This window comes from Leptodactylus fuscus, chromosome 3, assembly GCF_031893055.1.
Source record: "Leptodactylus fuscus isolate aLepFus1 chromosome 3, aLepFus1.hap2, whole genome shotgun sequence".
NCBI classification, from domain to species: Eukaryota; Metazoa; Chordata; class Amphibia; order Anura; family Leptodactylidae; genus Leptodactylus; species Leptodactylus fuscus.
Window position 1 is genome coordinate 136146944 of NC_134267.1, and position 27244 is coordinate 136174187.

Consider the following 27244-nt stretch of genomic DNA (forward strand, 5'->3'; position numbering starts at 1 on the left):
GCTGTTTGGGCACAGCCGGGCACAGAAGGGAAGGAGCGCTATTTTGGTTTTTGGAGCACAGTTTGGTTTTAGGACACCATGCCACTTTTGCAAAGCCCCTGAATTGTCAATGAAGTGGAATCCGCAGACATGTCACCCCATTTTGGACACTAGCCCACTCATGGGATTTATCAAGTGGTGTAGCGAGCATTTTTCACCCTTGAGTGTTGCATTTATTTAGTTTCCAGAAATGAAATCACAGCTGATAATGAGAAGTTAAAGATGAAAAATTTCCAGAGATTCGCCATTTTAGTGCCCGATATGTTGTGCCCAACTTATGTCAGCAGAGACACTCCATAAACTGGTAAGCGGGTATCCCGGGCACAACAGCTTTTAGAGCGTTCATCTCTGATACAAGGCGGGCACAACATATTACGCACTGAAATGACGTGTTCCTGGAAAAATTGTCATTTTCACCTCTCACAATCAGCTTCGTATTCATTTATGGATAATAAGTTATAGCAACACTTGGGGGTTAAAAATGCTCTCTGTACCCCTGGAGAAATCCTTCAGGGGTGTAGTTTCCAAAATAAGGTCACATATCAGGGAATTCCACTTTACTGGCGTTTCAGATCTACAAAAATGTCATGGCATCCAAAAACCAAACCGTCTGTGCTCCAAAAACCCAATAACCCTTCTTCCCTTTTGCGTCCAGCTGTGCCCTAATATCAGTTTATACCCACATATGACATTACGTCTGATATAACGGGTACACCAGTGTCATACATGTGTCATAAACTGCAGTTTGGGCGCACAGCAGGGCGCAGAAGCGAAGGAGCGCGATGCGGCTTTTGGAGTACAGATTTTGATGTTTGGTATCTGGACGCCATGTCATGTTTGTAGAGCCTGTAAGGTACCAGAAAAGTGGATTCCCCAAAGGAGTGACCCCATTTTGAAAACTGCACCCCTCAAAGAATGTATCAGGGGGTGTAGTGAGGATTAGTATGCCAGATGTGACTGCAAAGCGGATGGCGAAGAGGGAACATATAAGCGGTGCGGAGGACATTGCAGACACCAAATTCCCTACTATGTCCCAGTAGCTCCTATGATTGGGGGAGTCACTCTGGGGGTCACTTTGGGGGTCACTTCTGGTGTTTTTTCGCTCATAAGCTGTAAATCTGGGGTGTCCCCTGATATTCGCTCGCACAGCTTATATATTCCCTACCTGCCGCAGCCAGTTGTGTTCTAATAATTTGGCGATTTTTGGGGGGTTTTGCCTTGACATTGCTAGATGCTATATTTTCTTTATTTTTCTGGTGACATGGCCATATAAGGGCTTGTTGTTTGCAGGATGAGATGTATTTTGTAATGACACCATCTTTGGGTGCCTACAACTTAATGATTACATTTTATTAACTCTTTCTTGCTGGATTAAAAAAAAATCAATCCTGCATTGAGTTTTACATTTTAAATTTTTCGCCATGCAGCGTACAGCATAAGTAACATGTGTCCTTTATTCTGCGGGTCGGTACGGTTACGGCGATACCTCATTTATGTTATTTTTTTATGCGATACTAAGTCTGCAGAACAAAAACACATATGGGGACATAAATCAATGTTTTTTGCATCGCCATCTTCTGAGAGATGTAACATTTTTATTTTTCAGTTGACAGTGTTGGTTGAGGGCTTATTTTTTGCGGGAAAATGTGCGCTTTTTATTGGCACTGTTGTGGGGTGAATATGACTTTTTGATCACTTTTTATAGCATATTTTGTAGGATGAGATGGCAAAAAATCATTATTTCCGGCGAGTTTTTTCCGTTTTTTTTTTTCCGACGTTCACTGTGTACATTAAATATTATTTCAGTTTTATTGTACAGGTTGTTACGGACGCGGCGATACCAAATATGCATTGCTTTTTTTAATTTTTAGTGCTTTTTTTTTATATAATTCATTTTGTATAGAAAAAAGGGATTTTTGGACTTTAGAACTTTATTACTTTTTTCATACACTTTATTTTTTTTTTTTTTTACTTTTTTTTTTACTTTTTCATGTGTCCCTTTAGGACACTTGAATCAGTTGATGCTTTGATGAAAGCATCAGCTGATTCAGCACAGTAGCAGACTGGACACGAGCAGGACATGAGCCTGCTCGTGTCCTGTAAGCTGCAGAGGAAGTGAGACACATCGCTCACTTCCTCCACCGCCTGGCAGGATCACCAGGTATGTGGGGCTCCGGTAGTCTGGGGTCACTGGCCAGACCCCAGACTACCTCCTACTGACATCGGCACCCCCCGATCTCGCCGCGGGGGGTGCCGATCGGGTTAACCTGTCGGCGGATCCCTTTCGATCGCGCCGTGATGTTTGATGGCGCGATCGAAAGGGTTAACACGTCCAATCGGACTCAGTTCCGACTGGACGTTATGGAGGAAGGGGTTAGGTGTTAGTAACACCTAACCCCTGTCCCCCCCGCACCCCTCCCCCCGCCAGAAAGGTACCTAAAGGCCGGACGTATTTCGGCAATAGTCCGGTCTTTAGGTACCAGCACATGAGGCCGTAAATTTACGTACGGCGGTCCTCATGTGGTTAAACTACTTGTAGTAAGATTCTAGATTTCTATATTATTTATATCCAGACAATATGTTTTTACATTGTTTTAGGCCCCATTCACACGGGGCAAGAGGGGGCGCGAAATCGACGTCATAATCTGCCCCTCACAATGGTGGTCTATGTAGACCACTAGCGGAAAAAAGAAATGAGCTGCCCTTTCATTTGGACCTAATCAGGAGCGGAAAGCCACGAGGGAATATGACACGCAGATTCCTTGTGTGAGCCCAGCCTTATACTCTCAGTTTTCTATTTTATTTACCCTTCCCATCCACAAACATTAATGATTCAATTATCAAGCATCTATTTTATAGTAACCCTGCCGCTTTTAGACTGTGTGAACAACATGTATTATGTACCTACTTTGAAATCTATTACACAGGCTTTAAAAAAAAATGTATAATAGATTTGGCTGGCCAATGTTCTTTTGAATGCAAGGGTCAAATACAGCATATAGTTGTAGTTATCCTACAGACCTATTCTGGGAGGAACAGCCTTATGGACTGGAGTAGAAATTCTTGTGTCAAACAAGTGTTCCTAGTGCCAGCTCACCTACCTTCTATGCACAGGCCAAAAACACCCTCCTTGTGACAATTCAACCCATAGACAAGTTCAATAATTATTAACTGGACTCTGATTAAACGCAAGGAGAAATACTCAGTTTATGAGTTTCAGATCACTATGATTCTGGGATAAGCAGAATACCAAATACTGGTCTTTGGTTAAATTTTAATTGGGTGGAAATTCAGTCATAATTTCAAGTAGTTGTCCAGAACAGTGAAAAATAGGATGTAAACATGACACAACATAAGTATTCGTTAACACTGTAGAGAATTATTAGGAGAAATCCTAATGGAGAATAGACATTGTCAGCAGCAGAAGATAACATAGCACCGAATCCTTCTGGCTATGCAAAATACATGAATATGGCTAGCAAAGTTTATTATAATCATAAAGATGTTGTGGTTTTGTGATGATACAAATTATTGGTTTTCAGCACAGTAAACATATGCAATTGAAAACAAAGATATATATTAAATATTTTAGTACGTTCATTGCCTTTTTAATGTGTATGCAAATAGAAACTTAGAGCATAAATGTTATTTATTTCTACACATATGATTCTTTAACCACCTCCGCCCTTTGGGTTTTTACATCTGGAATGTGGTTGCCTTGTTCTGCAGTGATGTATCGGTACGTCCAAGCAGTTTTCAGCAGCTGCTGAAATGGAAACCAGCTGTAACTTCAGCCAAAGCTCCCATAGAAAAGACAGGGAAGGTTTATTACTTTCCCTGCCCTGCTGATTGCTGTGTATACAGTGCTCAATGAGTGCTGTATACACCGCTATGGACGCTTACATGATGCAGCTTCCCTCTGACCTGGCGGTCACATGATTCACCGGGATCAGAGTCTGTTAGAGCTGCTGGGTCCAGCTAAAGGACCCAGATCAGCTCTATAGTTATGGGCATGAGGCTGTATTCTTACTGCAACTTGGGCTAAATGTACCAGCCCCAGTTACAGGGGAAATCACCCTCCCCAATGAAAAAAAAAAAGGAAATAAAATAATTTAAACTATTTTTAAAAGTTAATTTAAAAAAAATGAAAAGTGAAAAACAGACATGTTTTTCCATTTTCTTTTGTTTATAATTTTCCTGAATATAAAAAAGCACTCAATGTACTATCCAATCTAATGTTTTAGCTCCTGGTGTCCTACATTGCTCAGAGTATTTAGTGAATACGACCCATAGGATAAGTACAAATATCAGACAACAGACTATTAAATTGATCCATCTCATGAATTCCTTCTGTTTATGAGGTAGGCTCCAGGGATCCCTATACAAGATATGACTATATATGAATTAGTTTCATCATGTGTAAATTACATTACGTCATATCATACAGTATACTTTAACATTACAGCTCCTACTAAGAAAACACCACGTCTGTTGGCCATCTTTAGGCTAATACCTTTGAGACACAGGTAGAGTTTTGATGCTATGTACTCCTGGCTCTCCTTTTCCTTCCTATGATGTTTTTTACTAGACCATGCATTGTGCTATATCTGTTTCTGTATCACCATTCCTTAATTTCAATTCCTTCAGACACGTGTATTACAAATTCATGGATCCCCGGGTAACCACAGTCAAGCCATCTGATCGATGACTTACTTATGGATGTCTAGATGAATTAATGTCCTATTATTGATACATGCATTATGCCTAAATTAATCTCTGTTGTATGACTACTTGGCCATTTGGCAATTACAATTTTGTAATTTTGTACTATATTTGACTCTATAAGTGACAAATCTACAGTATATGTTGCATTGTACATACTTTTGTATGCAGTGCTCATTATTTATACACTATGTTTTGTAGAATTTGATGAAGTCCAGGATCGTGGCAGAAACGTTATTGATTAATTATATACTATATCACGAGTGTTTGAGCAAAGTAAAAAAACACTTAAGCAACGTATGAAGTGGAAATCCTTATACTTTGATTTTATGGACTCTGGCCATAAATCCACACCAAGCCAACAAAGTGCATTACACACCTATTATTACTATAATATACTGTATATAATATATAAATAATACTTAAAGCTGAAGTACATAAATAAAATGATCTTATCTTATCTTACCTTTCTAGCTTCCTTGATACTCTTCCTGACCATTTCCTTGATTGTAAGTGGATGCCCTCTTGGTGGGTGAAAATAGAGATTTATATCTGTAGCCCCTATTTGTCCTGGTGCCACATATGGCCAGCCAAGGTCAAGATTTGGTGCTTCTACATCAGACTCTATAGGCCAATAAGTTCCAGAAGACGAGTTATCATCTGTTGAGTCTCCTTGTATATTGTCCACACTCTCCACTGGCTTCTGAATATGACTTATGATATAATTCAGTTCATTTTCTGCAAGGAATTCTGTAGCTCTTTCCTGAACAAGAAACTCTTGATAGGAAGTAACACCTCCATCGATTAGCGCATCGATAGCGACACGATACCATTCCTTGTAGTGAGGTTCTATAAAGCTTTCATTTCTGCCTTCATCATGTAAAGATGAAAGCAACGATAATGTGTCTACCATGGCCGACATTTTGAAAAATTTGACCAAACACCTGAAACACATGAAAATATTATTAGATTATGAAGAGTTCAGTATTATGTTGACTAGGTGGTGGATACAATAAGTCTATTTTGTAGTCAGTGGGAAATATATTGCAGCTTCCTCTTTAAAAGCATGATATGATTGCTTTCTATTGAAAAAGGCATCTGGCCATGTGCCACAAACAATAAAAGGTTTATAGAGGATATCAATATCATAATTGTAGTTATTACACATGGGTACAATGCATTTGAAATATAGGGCAGCACATTGTCAGCACAAACTCTGATAATTCGTAGAGAAATACTAAATATAATGGTTATTTTTATGTTTACTAATGTATAGACATTTCTTCTGTTGATCACACCCAGTGCTTTATGATAGTTTTATCACTGAAGTCAATACTAACAGCTGCAATATGTTCAGTCCACATTAACTTATCAAGTGTTATGGCTCCAGATGGTTTGTGCAATACATAGTTGCTACGGTTTTCTAACAATTGGATATCAACAGTAACTGTAGACTCATCAGATATATGGTAAAACCGTCTAAAACACCAGTTTTATGATGCAAGCACAAGGAGTCAAGGTCAATATAATATTCTCACACAATAGGCATTATTAGGTTATAGGTGTTCAGTAAGGACAACTTTTAACTGTTGTCTGAGAACTTCTGAGATGTGCATGTTATAAGTAATATAAGAAACATTATTATTACCGTATAAATATGATCTGAAATAGTATTAAAGGGTTGTCTGGGGTTTAAAACAAAATAGAAATAGTTCTCAGGAAATCTATCTATCTACCATATACTCGAGTATAAGCTGAATTTTTCAGTAGTTTTTGTGCTGAAAAAGCCCCCCTCGGCTTATACTTGAGTCAGCAAAAAAAAAATGTATTATTATTATTATTATTATTATTATTATTTTTATTTATTTTTTTTTTTGGGGGGGGGGTCTATGACCAGCCACAATATCAATGTATAGAATCTCCCATAAAATAGTGGGGAAAAAAAGAAGCTTTAAAAAAATAAAAGTTCTAAATCACTCCTTTCCCTAGAATACATACAAAAGTAGAAAATGACTGTGAAACACAAACACATTAGGTATCCCTGTGTCTGAAAGTGCCCGGTCTACTGAATATAGGGTATCTGCAGTGCTCCTGTTCCATAGGGAAGGGGTTAATAGAAGCACTGCAGATACCCTATATTCATCCAGACTGAATTTGAAATTTTCCAGTAGCTGCTGCATTTCCCCCCTCGGCTTATACTCGAGTCAATAAGTTTTCCCAGTTTTTTTGTGGTAAAATTAGGGGCCTCGGCTTATATTCGGGTCGGCTTATACTCGAGTATATACGGTATCTAAATATCTATCCATATACAAATGAAGGAAATATTAAGGGAATTGCCTCAGCATGACACTGTGTTAATATAATATGCCTATATTATTTACATGGTGTGTTGCTCATAGTCTTATAGTAACATGCTACGGTATATGATATGTTTGGTTATTGAGTAGTGTGCCAAGTATTGGTTTGACTCTTGCTATATCTATATCTACATGTCTGTTTATTTTTTGTAAGACATATCTGTGTATGTATACCATTACAGGATATAGTATGTTTTCTGTTTTAATTATTTTATATAGTTTTGTCAGCTAATAAAACTTATATAAGGAGAAAAGAACACCAATTTCATAACAAGTTGAATTAAGGGTTCAGGTCAATATAGACTATACAAAAATATGTTTATGAAATTCCAAGTGTGGTTATCATCAGTTTCTTATCATAGTTTCAGGGGTTCGGCCAAGCTGGATTGTCTCCAAACATTTCTGTCGATTGTACGTATATAATCGTATTTGTAGTTGGTATTTAGTTTAAGGCTACATGCGCAAGACAGTGAAAAAATGGACTTTTCAAAAGGACAAAAATGTCAGTTATTAATGTTCATTTCTCGTCAATGTGTCAGGGCTCATTCACATCTGCGCCTGGGACTCCGTTCTGCAGGTTACCGTTTCCTGCACAAAACAGGGCAGGAGACAGAAATCTGCAGTAATTTTTCAAACCTATTCATTTGAATGGGTTTGAAAAGTGTCTGATCATGAGCGCCGGTGAGCGTTTTATGCTCTCCGCGTGAAACGTTTTTTTTTTTACCGGACACAGAGTCGGACATGCAGTACTCTGGTACATGTCCGCTGTGACATGTGTGCCTTACAATTTCGCTTCTCGTGGAGATTTCTGAAATACGTCATTTCAAAGCGATAAAGGACATAATGCTTGAGAAAATGTAACATGAAATCGTGTGGTGGTCTAACTGCATCTAACACCTAGCTTTAATAAAACCAGTTCTGGATTTAACTTGTATGGGATATGAATACTATAGCATAATAAGCCATCAATAAACCTACATAACATATACATTTTAGCAGCAATATGACAATGTATCATCAGAGCTGATCTAAAATTCTAGATGATGACACAGGCAAGACAACCTCACCCTTATTGCTTCCTTCTCTAATGCAACATAAGAAGTCTTTGGAAACTGCTTGGTCATCAAAGCATCGCCTTAATAAGCCATTACACTTTATTTAAGCTCATAAATGATCAAAGCAACTTTGAAATGTCTATGTTACATATTTCATTATCAATCTATAGTGGTTTAAGGATGGAAAAGATCATGTGGCAGCAAAACGATATTTTGGAATGCTAGTTATGTGACATCATGGGTGAGCCCTTATTGCTCGATAGCAAAAGGTTTGGCATTCGAGTTATTTCAAGTTTAAACAAAACAAAGAGAGAAGTCAAAACACACGCCGCCATCCCTTCTACAGTAATGTCTTCTATAGTCAGGGATGAGGCCAAGCATTTATGACATCAAATAAATAAAAGAAAAGAAAGATAAACGATAAGATAACATAGGATAAAAGATAAAGATAAGAAGATAAGATGAGATAAAAGAAAGATTCACATTTTTTGCACTATATGAGTTACATAGATTGTTTCTTTCGAAGGTGGCCATACCTTGGATGACAGTAAACTATCCAGCTTCACAATTACTATATACACTTCGTACATTTACAGTATTGCAGCAAGGAGATGTTAATACGCTTTTTGGCTAATTTCCTCCAAAATTGTTGAGTTGGACCATGATTAGTCTAATGTGTATGGCCACCCTTACCTATTTTCACATAGAATAGAACATGATTTCTAGTCCCTCAGGTGGAAGGTAAAAGTTTTTTTTGTTTTTTTTTAATGTAGCTGGAATGCATGACTATCCATAATTCATAAAGTACTGAAAATTTAGAAAAATAACAGCCACTAAAATATAACTTTTAGTACATCCTTTAACCCTTTCTGCCACAGACATTTTTCAAATTTTGATGTTCGCTTTTGACAACTTTTAATTTTTTCGTTCACAGAGTTATATGAAGGATTTGTTTTTGCAGGATAAATTGTACCATTTAATATTCCATACAATATACTGTAGAACTGGTAAAATTCAGAATGGGGAGAAAGTAGAGAAAAACTGTATTATCATAACTTTCTTACAGGCTTTGTTTTTACAACATTCACGTTGCAGCAAAAATGACACCTGTATTCTATAGGCCGGTACAATTCTGGCAATGCCAAATATTTTTACGTTTTAACCCCTTATAGTAATCCCAAATTTAGCAAAAAATTTTGTTGCTGGGTAATATATAAGTATTATTTATACCAATTTTGTGAATGTTTTTTGGTTTGATTGATTTCTCTGCCCACATCCCAGACTTCATATCTGCAGACGAGAAGAGAAAACTCTACATCCTACTGGGAGAAGAAGAGGCCATTGTGGAGATCGCTGCCCAATACGTGTCCAGCTGTCACCAAACAAGAGGAAGATGAGACTGACAGACAGAAAACAGCGGTTCAGTTCATTTGATTTTTTTCTTCCTGCTACGCCAATTACTGTATGGAAAAAAAATATATTTCTAAGTTTGTAGTTCAGGTGTTTTTGGACACAAGGATACCTAATATGTTTGTGTTTTACATTATTTATGTACTTTTTTAAGTGTTCTGTGGGGTATTTGAATTTTTATTATTTTTTACTATTATTTTACCTTTTCTTGTTATTTTTTGGACCTCAGAAGGTCTGATAACTAATGCAATGCATTGTAAAATAATGCCACATAGAGCAGCCTATAATACAAGGGTACGCCAGACAAACCTGGGAGCCTTCAATAGGCTCCCTGCTATTATGGCAATGGATCATTGCAATCCACCCCAAAATATCTGTCACGGTTGTGTAGATGCTCCACAACCATGGTACTGAATGGTGCTAGCACTATTAGGGAAACATGGCAGGTAAGCTGTCCCTAGCACTAAGATGGCTGACTGGGCCCTGCCTGAGGGTGTTGGTCAGCTGTTCCCGAGCTAAGCTCAGCCCCAACAACTACTGGCTCTCTAAACGTGAAGACCTAACAGACACGTAGGATGAGAGGTGAAAGAGGCTAGGGTCTGGGAAAATAGAGGTGGTCACCCATAGCGAAAGGATTAGTACAACTGCAAACACTACAAGTTAGGATGGGGCATGCTGGAGAACTAACAGGTGCCGCACAACTACTAAACACACAACAGGAATTGAGGAGAGGAAGAGTTGAGTAGTGAGGAAAGGGTATCACAGGACAGGGGCAAAACCAACCTGGAACCTAAAACAGAAACTCACTAATACCAAAACAGTGACAGGCAGCCAGAAATGCAGGACAGGGGTTGAGTAGCAATGTATGAGGGAAAAGCAGACTCTCACACAGAACAAAACTCACTCCACTTCCAATACAGCTCCAGAAACCATACAACTCCAACTAAACTCTCCTTCTAGACTGGGCCAAGAATCCTAGCTGGTAACCATGAAAACCGGTGAGGACTGAAGCCAGCAGTCAGCATTTTAAAGACCTGATAGGTTGATGACAATTACATACACCTGAAGCACGCATCCACCGAGACACAAAGCAAGCTCAAGTAGACACTGTGGCAGATACCCAACCATTATCCCAACAGCTCAGTGGCAAAAAGAATTGACCAGAGACCCACAGGACACCGGCTCAAATCCCCAGACAAACACCACCAAAGACCACTCAACTATTTTATAAATAACTCAGATCCTGACAATATCATTGACCAGGCACTGATTATAGGCATTGCCACCAAGTCTCTGCTGTATAATACTATTTGGACAGATAGCAGGAAAGGGCTAAAAAGTTTCCTGTTTGCCATGTCTCTAGATATACATATATTTCTGAGTCACTAGCAAAGATTTATGAAAATGCCTAAAAGCAAATGTCTAAGAGTCTTTATTTCTCTGTGATTGGTTTCTATGGTTTCTAATCAGGCTGGTATATAAAGGGACCTTTTTAGTAGGCCCAAAAGCTTGCAATATGTCATCATTTTTAGTTAGCCATTAGAGATGAGCGAACAGTGTTCTATCGAACACATGTTCGATCGGATATCAGGGTGTTCGCCATGTTCGAATCGAATCGAACACCACGTGGTAAAGTGCACCAAAATTCGATTCCCCTCCCACCATCCCTGGCGCCTTTTTTGCACCAATAACAGCGCAGGGGAGGTGGGACAGGAACTACGACACTGGGGGCATTGAAAAAAATTGGAAAAAGTCATTGGCTGCCGAAATCAGGTGACCTCCATTTTAGACGAATAGTGGATTTCAAATCCGGGTCATATGAGAATGTGAACTTTGTGACTATGAGACAGGGATAGCTGTACAGGCAGGGATAGCTAGGGATAACCTTTATTTAGGGGGGAATGTTATTAAAAATAACTTTTTGGGGCTCTATCGGGTGTGTAATTGTGATTTTTGTGAGATAAACTTTTTCCCATAGGGATGCATTGGCCAGCGCTGATTGGCCGAATTCCGTACTCTGGCCAATCAGTGCTGGCCAATGCATTCTATTAGCTTGATGAAGCAGAGTGTGCACAAGGGTTCAAGCGCACCCTCGGCTCTGATGTAGGAGAGCCGAGGGTGCACTTGAACCCTTGTGCACCCTCAGCTCTGCTACATCAGAGCCGAGGGTGCGCTTGAACCCTTGTGCACACTCTGCTTCATCAAGCTAATAGAATGCATTGGCCAGCGCTGATTGGCCAATGTATTCTATTAGCCTGATGAAGTAGAGCTGAATGTGTGTGCTAAGCACACACATTCAGCTCTACTTCATCGGGCTAATAGAATGCATTGGCCAGCGCTGATTGGCCAGAGTACGGAACTCGACCAATCAGCGCTGGCTCTGCTGGAGGAGGCGGAGTCTAAGATCGCTCCACACCAGTCTCCATTCAGGTCCGACCTTAGACTCCGCCTCCTCCGGCAGAGCCAGCGCTGATTGGCCGAATTCCGTACTCTGGCCAATCAGCACTGGCTAATGCATTGTATTGGCTTGATGAAGCAGTGCTGAATGTGTGTGCTTAGCACACACATTCAGCTCTACTTCATCGGGCTAATAGAATGCATTGGCCAGCGCTGATTGGCCGAATTCCGTACTCTGGCCAATCAGCACTGGCTAATGCATTGTATTGGCTTGATGAAGCAGTGCTGAATGTGTGTGCTTAGCACACACATTCAGCTCTACTTCATCGGGCTAATAGAATGCATTGGCCAATCAGCGCTGGCCAATGCATTCTATTAGCGTGAACTGAGTTTGCACAGGGGTTCTAGTGCACCCTCGGCTCTGCTACATCAGATTGCTACATCTGATGTAGCAGTGCCGAGTGTGCATCAGATGTGTAGTTGAGCAAAACTGACTCAGCACTGCTAAGTCTGCATTCGCATAGGAATGCATTGGCCAGCCTTCGGCCAATCAGCGCTGGCTCTGCCGGAGGAGGCGGAGTCTAAGGTCGGACCTGAATGGAGACTGGTGTGGAGCGATCTTAGACTCCGCCTCCTCCAGCAGAGCCAGCGCTGATTGGCCGAATTCCGTACTCTGGCCAATCAGCACTGGCTAATGCATTGTATTGGCTTGATGAAGCAGTGCTGAATGTGTGTGCTTAGCACACACATTCAGCTCTACTTCATCGGGCTAATAGAATGCATTGGCCAGCGCTGATTGGTCAAATTCCGTACTCTGGCCAATCAGCACTGGCTAATGCATTGTATTGGCTTGATGAAGCAGTGCTGAATGTGTGTGCTTAGCACACACATTCAGCTCTACTTCATCGGGCTAATAGAATGCATTGGCCAGCGCTGATTGGCCGAATTCCGTACTCTGGCCAATCAGCACTGGCTAATGCATTGTATTGGCTTGATGAAGCAGTGCTGAATGTGTGTGCTTAGCACACACATTCAGCTCTACTTCATCGGGCTAATAGAATGCATTGGCCAATCAGCGCTGGCCAATGCATTCTATTAGCGTGAACTGAGTTTGCACAGGGGTTCTAGTGCACCCTCGGCTCTGCTACATCAGATTGCTACATCTGATGTAGCAGTGCCGAGTGTGCATCAGATGTGTAGTTGAGCAAAACTGACTCAGCACTGCTAAGTCTGCATTCGCATAGGAATGCATTGGCCAGCCTTCGGCCAATCAGCGCTGGCTCTGCCGGAGGAGGCGGAGTCTAAGGTCGGACCTGAATGGAGACTGGTGTGGAGCGATCTTAGACTCCGCCTCCTCCAGCAGAGCCAGCGCTGATTGGCCGAATTCCGTACTCTGGCCAATCAGCACTGGCTAATGCATTGTATTGGCTTGATGAAGCAGTGCTGAATGTGTGTGCTTAGCACACACATTCAGCTCTACTTCATCGGGCTAATAGAATGCATTGGCCAATCAGCGCTGGCCAATGCATTCTATTAGCGTGAACTGAGTTTGCACAGGGGTTCTAGTGCACCCTCGGCTCTGCTACATCAGATTGCTACATCTGATGTAGCAGTGCCGAGTGTGCATCAGATGTGTAGTTGAGCAAAACTGACTCAGCACTGCTAAGTCTGCATTCGCATAGGAATGCATTGGCCAGCCTTCGGCCAATCAGCGCTGGCTCTGCCGGAGGAGGCGGAGTCTAAGGTCGGACCTGAATGGAGACTGGTGTGGAGCTATCTTAGACTCCGCCTCCTCCAGCAGAGCCAGCGCTGATTGGTCGAGTTCCGTACTCTGGCCAATCAGCACTGGCCAATGCATTTCTATGGGGAAAAGTTAGCTTGCGAAAATCGCAAACTGACAGGGATTTCCATGAAATAAAGTGACTTTTATGCCCCCAGACATGCTTCCCCTGCTGTCCCAGTGTCATTCCAGGGTGTTGGTATCATTTCCTGGGGTGTCATAGTGGACTTGGTGACCCTCCAGACACGAATTTGGGTTTCCCCCTTAACGAGTTTATGTTCCCCATAGACTATAATGGGGTTCGAAACCCATTCGAACACTCGAACAGTGAGCGGCTGTTCGAATCGAATTTCGAACCTCGAACATTTTAGTGTTCGCTCATCTCTATTAGCCATTAAACAATGTATCAACTACTGAAGACTACTCAATTTTTTTTTTTATATTTCATATCCACTGGCTAACACGGTACAAAAATATTTTTCCTTATATTATGTAGAGAGAATTGTCAACCCAATGTCCAGAGCTAGCTATCAGATAGACCATCATTCATAAACAGACTAATAATTAAATCATAATACACTAATAACAGTTGATAATAAAGTCACACCTTTCATTGATAACAAAGAATAGTGTGATGCTATATATCCATACCTTAGCCGACACCTTTTCCCTTTGAAGATAATATACATTTATCAAGGGCTTTAGAAGCTACAATGATTAGATAATACCACAAGACCTAATATTAGTCAAATCAAAGTGAGAGTCTCTTTTGGGTCTCATAACCATCTATAAGACTAAATCAAAGTCAATCGTTATTCAGAGAAACGCCAGGAATAAGCAGGGTGCAGGTAATAACTAATACAAGCCATATCTACATGGATGCATAGACTATGTACTCTTGCATGTAATAAAGAATGTGTAAAGAATACAGTCCCATCCAGAAGGAGACATAAGATCACTAGTACTTATCTGCCTCAGTACAAATAATGGAGGTAAGTGTCTGACAGGTATCCAAAGCAGCATACAGTAATACTCTGCTATCGGCCATACTACATGAGGTCACGGATGTTTATATATGTTGAGGAACACACCACTTTATATAGCTCAAGGTATTTTTCTTTATAAAGGCTAGTATTGCAACTGGAAACTTATCCGATTTTAGCTTTCATGTCACGCATTTCATGTATAGATATACTCAAAATAATGGTACAGAGCTTGATAATTAAGCAATATAGATGGAAATTGGCACCAAACATAATAATTCCATGGTCGGTGATATAATAATGATCATCTAAACAACTTAGTATTTGCATTGTATTTCTTTGCTGTTACATGTTTCCTGATTTTCACTTGCAACCACACAAAAAATATTACATTAATTGCCTTTGACCCTTGAAACAATAGGACCACCATTCTAACACTAAAAAATAACTGCAAGGCATATGTTATAAATAGGAGATGAAAATAACCCGAAACATCAAAGTGAGAATCTCCTCCAAGCCCAGACTGAAATGTGGTATAAACAAGTATTTATAATTTAAAAAAACACATATTCCACTTCAAATCAACTTTGCAGGGAAACCAATCTATAATATATTCTTGTGTGATTGGTGGGTGTTCCAGATGTATAATTTCAGATAAAATTAGAAACTGAAATTGCAACAATTTTCATGTATATAAAAGTACATTATGTTACTACTAAAGTGTAACTGCAGTTACAGGAAACTTTTGATGTTAGAAGTTTTGATTGGTGGGGTCAAGATGCTAAGACTGCAAATTGTTTGAGGGTAGAAGGAGCATCATGCGTTGCCTCTTTTATTGTCCACCAAAATGCCATTTGTCAACCACAGTGTTCACTATAAATTACATCCAGGATTCCTGCAGATCATCTGTTTTAGGCCACCCTATGTACCAGTAATGCTAATGATTAGAGATGAGCGAACACTATTCGAAACAGCCGTTTCAAATAGCACGCTCCCATAGAAATGAATGGAAATGGCTGACACGCTGACTTTGCCGGCCACTTAACCCTCCGCGTGCCGGCTACATCCATTCATTTCTATGGGAGCAGCTGTTTCAAATAGTGTTCGCTCATATCTACTAGTGACCTATAATGTATATGGGTTTAGGTACTGCAACACTATCCCATACAGTTCACTAGACCATTGGCGGTATTTTTTTTTTTTATATATATATTTTTTATTTTTGCAATTTAAAAAATAAGCAGTAACAAAGGAACAACTGACAGCAGCGCCATACATGTGCAATTGGGTTAAAAAATTCATTACACAACACAGAGGATCTATCAAGAATGCAATGCAATAACATATTGTAGAGGAAAACGAAAAACAGAACCTTCTCATATTGCTGCATCAACACACACACACCCATCAATCATCTACCATTCACGTTGCTTTGTCCTCCCAGGCCCCAAGAACTAAACCAATAAGTTGCAGTCTCATTTATCTTCAACCAACATGCATTTATCTTTTCAAATGTATGTGGACATTTTCTACTAAGGAAGAGTTGCTGGTATAAGGGGATATATTTGTTAATAAGCTGGAGAAAATGATCAAGGAGGGTACATCAGGGAATTGCCAGGCCATAACTAACTTTCATGCACAAAAAGCGTAAAGTGAAAAAAAACTATTTATCATAGTGTCCCTCAACCACTCCACCACTTACACCAAATCGTACCGTGGGAAAGTCAATATGCTTATGTAAAAAGGAAATTATGACAGACCAGAAGGTGGAACCTTGGAGTAAGAGACCTTGCAAAATTAGACTGCAAATAAAATGCTAGAAAAGCAAGATGACAGCTCCAGCTTAGAGAACTCCAAGTCAGGGAAAAAAGATAATAATTAAGTGATAAAAGCATGTAATGATGATATAAGACATCTCTTGGGAGCCGGAGATGCTCTACAAATTTTAAAAAAGGAAGAAGTCCCATGTTTTCAGGCTTGAGCTGACCCAGAATTTGTACCCCTGCCCTCATCCACATCACTGCCCCTGACAAAAACCTAAAATGGATAAGATGCCGATTCATCCAAATGGGGGTCCTTGGGAAGGGTAGGGGAATAGAGTTCTCTGTAACAATGACATAAGATGTGTGCCAAGCTTGGGTAACAGTCAGCTGTATTTTTCACTACTGGTTCAGCAGAGCTAGAGAGAATGGGCTGCATCCCACCCCTACGACCTATTAGTGAAAGAGAAAGACAGATGAGTTTAACTGTGCTCCTCTGAGCAGTAACATCTTTGCTTAACTTTTTGAAGTTGCAAACAAAGTGGAGTTCTGTATGCATCCATAAAAAGTCTGAAGAAAGACAATCTCTTCTTCTGCCCATTCTTTTTTAGCAATTAGTGACATAGAAGAGTCAGCACCCCATACCAGGGGCTTAGCTAAAGGCTCAAAGGCCCTGGTGCAAAAGCTTACTTAGGCCCTCCCTACACAACTTAACTACCAGACACATCTCATGCATACATTATAGCAGTATTTACACTCCCCTTCATTTTCTCACTTCAGAGCTCCAGAGTACAGAAGTCGGGAATTTACCATGCATAGACTACCAGCCATCAAAGGAAAACAGAAAGGGTGACTTATCGATGTTGGTTTTGGTTTCTGGGCCAGGTCACAGCTGTGACCACTGTGGCCCTTAATGTTATATCAGTGCTTCTGACATTGAAAACCAGTAAAATTGCAATCCTGAATAAGCTCTGATATATGTAATAAATCTCCATGCATCTCAAACAGATAATCGGCTGCACAGACATACTGATTTGTAATAGCTGAACAAAAAATTTCAAAAGACCTGTAACAAAGAAAATGGAAAGATTTTAATGCAGCGAACTACATACAGTAGGTCAACAGTATACCTAGCACCCCCACAGATCCCTTGAGACAGGAATGGCTCCCATTCAAGACGTGAACAAGAACCCCAACTGGTAATAAAGACATTTTCCTTTAAGTACTTTTGTACACTCAGAGAACATTCTACATATTTAGCAGATATAAAAGGAGAAGTAGCCTAATGTTATAAGAAGACTGAGAAAATGGAAAAGAGGAAAGCGGGACGAGATTAGAGAGAGAGGGGAAGAAAGGGGGACAGGAGGAGAGAATATAAATAAAGAAGGGGAAGGAGAACGTAGGGAATTAGGGTGTGAAGTAAAATAAGGCACCCAGTGGGAAAATCCTATGTAGGTAATGATCTCCCCGCAAATTATTCCACAGGGTCCTACTAGGCTGGAGGGGTCTGGCCAAATGTTGCTCTTGATAAATCTGGTGTACAGACATTTAGACGGACTAACCACAGTCACCTAACCCACTTACCTACAAGTGGAGTTAGTGGCATAAACATGCAAACTATTACAAAATGTTTGAACAAATAGGATAAAAAAAATGCAAATATTAACTTTGCATTATGTCACAAATCCCAAGAAAGGCCTGGGGACCCAAGTGGTGTAAATACTGGGGTTTGCCCACAGCTTTTTATAGTCACAGCAAAGTGGTGATTCCAGCTGTTTCCCTATAGGTACAATGGAAGCAGAAAATCCACAGAGTATACCTCATCGGACTTTCTGTGAAAACCGTTGCAACCTTGTTTTTTTCCTCCAGAGCTTTTTTTGCTGTGGCCACCACATGGGCTTTAGCCTCAAACTTAAATCCTCCCCTTTGTGTTTTGGCTATCTATTATTTGGTGCTTTTATACCAGTCTCTTTAGCTGATACCTCTTCACCCAAAAGCACACAATTCTGATGTATAATAAATTCTATCTTATTTAATAAATGTCAACTGTACTTTTTATGTTCATCCCAGTAGCACATGTAATTTAACTACTAGTGCTTTCATGAGCAAGTGAAGTGCTGGATAGAAAGTGACATAAATTTCCATTTTACAGACACACATTTCAAGTCTGTCAGGTCACATAGTATTGCTAAATCAGACAGGGAGTTGTCCTAAACAGACTCCACTAATCTTGAAAATTATTGGCAAGTAGCAGCAAAGACCTGAACCACTTCCCTTACTCATCATCCTAGAAATTACTCTATTGTCTCCCTTCAGCGAAGATTTTTTTTATCCCTAAGAAGAACAAACAGCAAAGTACAAAGGTTCATTTAATAGCTCCTATGTCAACTTCCAACCACAGGGCTCACAAAAAATTGTTTGACAAGTCTGGGTAGAGCTGCAGTCAACAAACAAAGAACATACATTACAGTAAGTTTAATAATTTACTTCTCCCCTTTTTCTTCATTTGTACACATTTGGCAGGACTCAGACGGTTGTCCCTAAAGCTATTATCCTTCCTCTTGTTATGTGTACATGTAATTAGCTAGAATTCCCTCCACCTCATCTATTAGTAGGGATAAGCTGAAGTTTGCTACCGCCTATGTGCTGACAATTGTAAGTACTTTAGAACTGTCAGTCTAGGAAACACATGACTTTTCTTCGCAGCTCTCTCTGGATCAGCTGATACAATGGAATTTTTACACGGGACCTGACAGACACATTTACCAGTTACACTGGGGAGGAGAATGATCCTCTATAGGTATGGCTACCAAAGTAGCAGGCCAAAACAGTACTGGGTCCTAGTAGCTCATGAGTGAGGCAGTATATGGTAGAAAGCACTTCACCAAAAGTCCAAGGAAATGAGAAAATGACTGATAGGGCTAAGCAGGGACCATGAAAATCTGAGTTTTTCATATCCTCAATTCAACCACTTAAGGTAATTAGGGTAAGGAGGAAGAAAAGGCACCCAGTGGAAAATTCCTATATAAGCATCATATTACACACCTGTGATTGTCCATTAACGGGACCATTATGGTTCAATTAAACACGTTATGTACAGTTAAAATTGAAAGCACACTTCATCCTCCTGAAATGGGTTTATTAGGACTGGGGCTAGATACTATCCCCCAACCATACATGATAGTACTATGCCACATATTTTTTTATCAATTATGTCTTCTCTAGAACAAAACTGGAAAATAACTTTTCTCCTACCAATTGCTAATATCATACAAAAAAAAATTACAAAAACATCCATTATGAATATCTATATGTAAAAAAAACAACAACACCATGAATTTGTAAAAGATTGGCACTGTTGGAGAACTTCTGGGTTCACTTCACCTCTCCTCTTCTATGTAATAACCAGGCATATTTACTTGACTTTTGGATATGGGATGTCCCTCACTCCTTCCTAAAACCACCCAAACTACGGTAAATATTGACTTTTGGAATAAATGCACAAAAAACTTTATTTTGGGTGTCAAAATGGCCACAGCTTTATTAAACTCACAGAAGTAAAATAATGACAGAAGGAGTCAGGTGAAGTGCTAGACCATTGGGATTCACGAATACTATGAGATCCCCAGCTGTCTGACATACAGCACCCGGCCAGACAGCAATAAATAAATAAAGGGGCGACACGCTCCAGCTTGCAATTCTAGCAGAGCCAGTACACTTTAAGGGCACCAATGACCCTGTGCTTAACCCCTGTGCCCGCTCCTGGATGACGTTACTATTACGACATCCTTCAGGCTGGCCATTTCCAAAGCTCAGCCTGTTCACCACCATGAGGTTTAATCTCCTCTATTAGTTAAAATAAGTCCACAATAACTTGACTGCAACTTCCACCTGACTCCTCAACCACAAAAGTAAAGCTGTGACAGTGTACCAATGGACCATGTGACAAGTAACACTTTATTACACACAACTGACTAAACATCGCAAACCCTCAACTCAGAAAGAGTCATCCTACAGCACTCAGGAGAGGAAAAAAACCCCGTGGAGGAAGCCTCTAGGGAACCATGGGAACCATACTCCTAAAGCAGAATATACACAGGTATGTACGCCTAAAGCTGAATATACACTGATATATTCTTAAAGCTGAACCAGTCTGTATAAATCTACACAACTACTGCACAAAGAAGAAACTGCAGGAGTTATTGGTTTCCCCATCCCAAAGTCATGTCCCCCTTTGCTGATGGCTCCGGGGGTGTCTTTCCAACACAACCTTCTTGTTTCCTGGTGACTTGCCTCTTTCATGTCTGTTTTAGGGCAGGGTTCTTATTAAGACTAGTATATCAAATGGCTGTCTTAGTAATTCGACCCCTATATTTTAGCACATAGATTTCCTATGAGACCAACAGGCACTCTGTCTACTGCAATATGGTGCTTATGTGATGCTCTAAGACTGTATGCCTGTGTAATGTGACTTATATAGAAAGATGGCTTTATGACTTTATATAATCTCAAATTGGTCCATAAGGTAACAGGCACAATAAACTCTCTATTAAGTACATAGATGCCATATAGTATCTCCATCAGTTATGCACCTACTTAATAACTGGGTAGATTATACAACAAACTATCCAGAAGTATACTACACCTAGGTATAGAAGCAGGCTGACCAATATCATCCCCGCCCTCCCAGTGCCGCCTATTCAATGTCTCAACCTCAATCATCTTGCTGCTGCCTGAGGACAACTGCTGTATGAACATGTATCCCAGAGCTTGAAGGCCATAATATAAGGCAAGAGTCAAGCTGTAGCAAACTGACAAGTACCTAGGACAGAAACAGTTCAAGGCACGGTGTAGGCAGAAAGATAATAATGCAAAAACCATGTGTTCTGGCAGAGTTCTAGTAATTTGCAAACAGGGGTCAGGTATTATTTGCATGAAGCTCTATAGGGAGTCCCTAGATTGAATTTTACTGGAGCCTTTATAGGTGTGTGCACAGCAGAGAACATTCTTGAAGATGTGAACTCTCCCCTTTGTCTGAGTCTAACCCTTTTGTTATCATGGTTCTACAGACAGCTAGCCCACGCTCTGAAGCCTCCTCATTTTTGCCTTATTGTAATTGAAGACATATTGTCCAGCACAAAGCATGAGTAAACATGTCATGTGAGGTAATGATAAAGAAACTTTTCAGCTGATTCTTTATATTTGTACCTGTTGTGCATGACCTATATTGAGTAAGGCCAGTATATGGCACACATCTGCACTGCAACAACACAATGGCTCCCAGTAATGGGAGTGTCACTGCTGTACTCAATAGGGTGAGACCTGGAATCTGTGCACAGGATGCACTTTGCAATTAGCTAGAAAGCTGATCGTTAGGGTTTTTTTTTTTGGTTTTTTTTTTACAGCATAGGTGTATTTTATAATATATATATATATATATATATATATATATATATATATATATATATACATACATACACACAATTGGTATTAGAGAACACGCCTGACGGATATTTCAACATAAATATTGCAAACATTAAATTATTTGACTCCTTAAAGATGCTTCTTTGTCTTGTCATATATGAAGATGCAAGTATGCCCTCAGAAAGAGCTATTCTCCACATTTAGGCGTACACATGCACTCCATTGATCACCAGCGAGAGTCCTTCTGGCATAAAAATGGACAGAGTTTACCATTTGACAAGTCTGGAGGCTAAGTACACATATTTTCAGTCTGAAGCCTAAATCCACATATCTGTTTTATGATATAACTGGATCTACCCCACATATGTATAACCACGTTATTCTACAGAGACAACGTGTACAGGCATATATCGATATACACTATGCCTGCAAGTTTATGTGAAAACAACTCAATGCAAATTAAATAAAAGCTCAAATACTTAAAATAAATGATTTTTTTTTTTTTTACAAAATAAAACTCAAGAAACAATAAAAATATAAATATTAGGTATCTTCATGCCTATAATAATTTTAACAATCAAGTCATGACATCTGTTTGGATAAACTAATTTAATAAATTAAATAAATAAATAAATATAAGTAATTGTATGTATATATGTATATATACTATGCCACTAATGGCTCCAACAACAGCATACAAGTGGTTTAGAAGTCATTTTAGTGGCAGTAGACATGTTTAAGGGATTAGTACACTGCATGATGATGGATCCAATTATTCATGTTTTCATAGGACCATCTTTGTCATTCGATTACAGGGACGCACTGCCGACAATTGTCTGACAAATAAATGTTGGAGGAACAATCATGATAACAATCATTACAACTCAATGTACTTTGCATCAAACAGTGTAATAGGTTGATGCAACCCTACAGAGATTAGTTAGTTTATTGTTAGTTGGTGCTAATACTCAGTCTGCCTCAACAGATGCGATTCCACCTTTATTATCTAAAGATAAGTTGGTAGAGGAATTGGGATGTCAGTAAACTGTGATAAGGTGGATACTCATGGGTGTAGCTATAGGGGGTGGAGAGATAACAGTTGCTGTCCTGCTCTGGACCCCGAAGTCTCTCAGAACCATAAAATATATCAATATAAACTGGAACAGATATCAGGAGCCCCATTACAGATTTTGCATTGGAGTTTAGGAGTTTCAACCTTTATTGGCACTGCTTCACTCCTCATAAACTTCTTACCAACACTACGGTATAAAAGCTGAAAAAAAAAACTTAATAGAGCCATTATTTGATTTAACAAAGAATGACCACCAATATGGCTTACAATGAGCAGAGATTATAACCTTACAATCCACATTACAAATAAGCATGTAACCACAAGAGCCATATTCAGGCTGTACTCTGGTGATCACTTGACAACGTGATATGCTGACAAAGGAGCTGGATAACAATATGTCAATTTATGACACAGTATCATAGTATCATTGGCATATTAGCTCAATACGGCCTGGCCTACTGTAATATTTAAAGAAACTTGTGATACTTACAAATAGTTGAAATGGTAAATCTAAATCAATGACATAAAATATAATAAGATACATAATTCTGTATGAATGTAACCTCCCACTGTTGAAGCTTTCAATATAAAACATCCATTCACAGGCCCAAATCTAACCCTAATGCATTGAACTTCAATTTTACACATTAATATAAAGTTAATACATTGATGATGTTGACAAACATGATTAAAATGATAAGTAAGTATGAACACTAACTTTTAGTGGTTAAATAATTTTTTCTTAAATGGGTTTCCTGTTTTCGGAAAAGCATTACACTAGATTATGAGCCCTCTCACATACAAGGCCCTATGCAACTGCACATGATCTATGATAGTTTCCCTCAGAGACCACCTACATGTTTGGTCAGTCACTAAATAGTGGACAAATACACTTAAAGATTGTATCAGTTAAAATACATCAAAACTATAGTACAAGATAGAATCGAAAGCATTCAGAATGTATCAAATTACAACCACTTCGATAGTTTTGCCTCATGATAAGAAAGGGCTTTAGTTAAGAAGAGTCAGAAAATGTACCATTTTTTTTAGTAAATATTAGTATCATTGCTTGGAGTAAAATACTGGTGTATCAGTACCGACTTGGAGTTTAAAGAAAGATACCCTATTAGGCAATTTGGACTGAATTGATAAAGATCCGTAATTTAGGACCAACACCCCATAACATGGGCCACACGGTGGCTCAGTGGTTAGCACTGCAGCCTTGCAGCACTGGAGTCCTGGTGTTCAAATCTCACCAAGGACAAAAAGCCATCTGCAAGGAGTTTGTATGTTCTCCCCATCTTTGCATGGATTTCGATCCCATATTCCAAAGACATACGGGCGCTGAGTGGTGGTCGCTGTGCATCGCTGCACCCAGTAGAGTAGGGACCCACTATAAAGAGGTCGCCGTGAAGTGGCTAGTGGGCTTATGCACATTGATCAATATTTATACTAAGAACATCATGTTCGGTATTGTAAAATTTGCTGAGAAGCACTAGATCAATGTATAAAGTTGGGATGTGTGGGCCATGTTTTTCTCTTTTTGCACATGTATGGTAAGTTTCTTCCTTCACCGTTTTTTTTTTTTGTTTGTTTGTTTGTTTTTGCCTTGGTACCACCACTCCCCCTATTTTGCCCAGGTGTTTTTAATTAGCAGGAAACTGCAAAAAGGGACCCACCTACTAGCTCTCAGTCCTCTGACTGGGGCAATATGATAAGGTTGTTTTTTGAGATCTGTTCATACGGTGCGGTGCTGCATGGTGTCTGCTGCTCCTGTGGTGCTGTGCCCATGGGGTAGCGCGGCCCAGAGCATGGGGGCTTGGTCTGGTGGCAGGGGTGTTGCCGGACCACTGGGTCGCTCGCCCTGCGGGCGCTGTGTTGCGGTTGTGGCGGTTGCTGTGCAGCGCCGTGCCCAGTAGAGTAGGGACCCACTATAAAGAGGTCGCCGTTAAGTGGCTAGTGGGCATATGCACATTGATCAATATGTATACTAAGAACCTCATATTCGGTATTGCAAAATTTGCTAAGAAGTACTAGATCAATGTATAAGGTTGGGATGTGCGGGCCATGTTTTTCTCTTTTTGCACATGAAAAATGGACATTGTGAGCTCTATGTGGGGCTCACAATCGACATTGGGAAAAAAAAAAATCCCATAACATGGTAGATTTCTAATTCTTAATTTTCCAATGTAACAATTAGTGCCAGAATCCTTTTACAAACAGCTGACAGTAGCATAAAATAACAAAGTAGTCACCTTACTCATCGCCTGCTGCTTCCATGTTGATACAGCACTTCCCTGTTTACCTAGCTTCAGTGATGTCATTGTCTTTAGACATGTGACTTCTGTACCAAATCCTTGGGCACTGTGGTGACCTCAATAGTGTCCATCAGTCATTGCTACAGTCAGTAACTACTAGGTCTGTCTGTATGTTGACACATCATTGCTGGACATATAAACTAAGACTGGCATGTGACTGGTAAAGTGCAGAGGAATGGGAATGGATAGCTATAGTATAATATCTTTATAACTGCTATAGTGCAATTTATTTGGCTATAGAATAATTTATATAATGTATACCATAGTCATCTGTTTGTAAAAGACTTCATGGGGTTTGAAAAACCTTTTAGTTTGGGACCACATGTGGTGTAGTGGTAGCAGCTTAGCCACCAGTAGAATCATCAATGACTAACCAGTTGCAATATACAGTAGCAGTGCAGTGGATGGAACAAAAGGAAACCTGTTTGGAACCAGAAGCAGGTCAGTTTCTTCAACAAAGGCTGAAAACTGAACTAGCTGCTGGAATAAAACCTGTGGTGAAATCTATTTGTGCTTTTCATGGGTTTTTGGCCTCGGGTAGATCTGCTGTAGAATGTCCACTACAGACATCCCGTAATGGACATGACACACGTAGCCTTAGACTTAAGGCCTCCTTCACACAATCATGTGTACGGTCCAGTATACCGAACATGATATTAATGTGTTAACCATGCTTTTCAATAACCAATACATTGGAGTGAGTAGAACTAGTCAATACTGACAGCTATAGCATTGTCTCCATATTTTGCAGCTTTTCGCTACAGCCCAGACACACAGCTTTAAAAACTATGGCTGTGTGTATGGGCCCATAGAGGTGCATGTGTCCCTACTTTGCAGATCCACAATTGTGGGCCAAAAGTACAGTTGTGGGTAAGATGCCTAGGTTTCACCAAAATTAGTTATACAGCCCCAATGAAATCAGTGATGAATGGGCTGCAATCACACACATTGACAACACATACATTCACAACAACTTATACATCTAGATAGGTAGATAAATAGCAAAAGAAGGTATACTATACTATAGCAATTATATCATGTCATTGGGATATGACGTGGTTAACAATAAATTCAATTCAATCTTATATGTATAATAAAATACCACATTAGGCTATACAGTAGCTAAATAACACACACACACACATACAGACACATATCTGCTTGTATTATGATGTATTATTACATTGTACCACTTGGATTTATTTATACCTTTATACATTGTCGCGCTCACTCCTAGGTATAGAGTAAAATATGTACGGCACAAAAAAGTAATTCTCGCAGTCACAACAATAAAACTTTTTTTTTTACACATAAATCATATAACATTGTGGCTACCTAGCCTGGAATAAAACCAGAGAAGCCATCTTCACAGAGTTACTTTCAGACAGTTCATAGACAGAGCAGAATACAGACACTTCCATGTCACTATCACTTTGAAGCATCTTAGATTAGAGTGACTGATCCGTCAGTCCACATTATACACTCTATCTGTCTTCTGCATATCTATAACCTATGTGCCGTATTTTTTTTACTTATCGGATGTGAAACTAGCCCAGCAAAAGAAGTTTAGTTACTTACCATGAAATGGAAGCAGTGAAAGGGCCGGCAGGTAGAAGCTTGTGTGATTTGTGTCACTGCTCTGGAGGAGATATGAGAGTAATGTGTTTGGGTTTGGCTAGTCCTCATGAATAGAGCCCTTGGGAGACAGGTGTGTTACCTGTTGTAACATGCAAATGACTTGTCATATGAAACCGCCTAGAATGTAGGAGCAGCGCAAAACCAGTTTAAACTCCAGGCCCATCCCTTGCCTGTAATAATGTCAGGCTGGAGATTTCACTAAGCACAGCAAGCTCGCTGATGTGAGAATGGGGGAGGGAGTTGTTATAAAGTAATGACAGTACAAGCCTGAACGTCTTAGTGACATTAT

At 39.8% G+C, this 27244-nt stretch overlaps 1 protein-coding gene across 1 annotated transcript in view; it reads right to left on the minus strand.

Moving 5' to 3' along the window:
* FAM83B (family with sequence similarity 83 member B) overlaps positions 1–26973 on the minus strand; it is a 106235-nt gene extending 79262 nt beyond the window's left edge. The window contains exons 1-2 of the mRNA XM_075266671.1: positions 26896–26973; positions 5228–5705 (exon numbers count right to left, since the gene is read on the minus strand). Coding sequence (XP_075122772.1) covers positions 5228–5683 — 456 coding nt within the window. The 5' untranslated portion in view covers positions 5684–5705; positions 26896–26973. The remainder of the gene's footprint in view (positions 1–5227; positions 5706–26895) is intronic.
* Between the last annotated feature and the right edge of the window lie 271 nt (positions 26974–27244).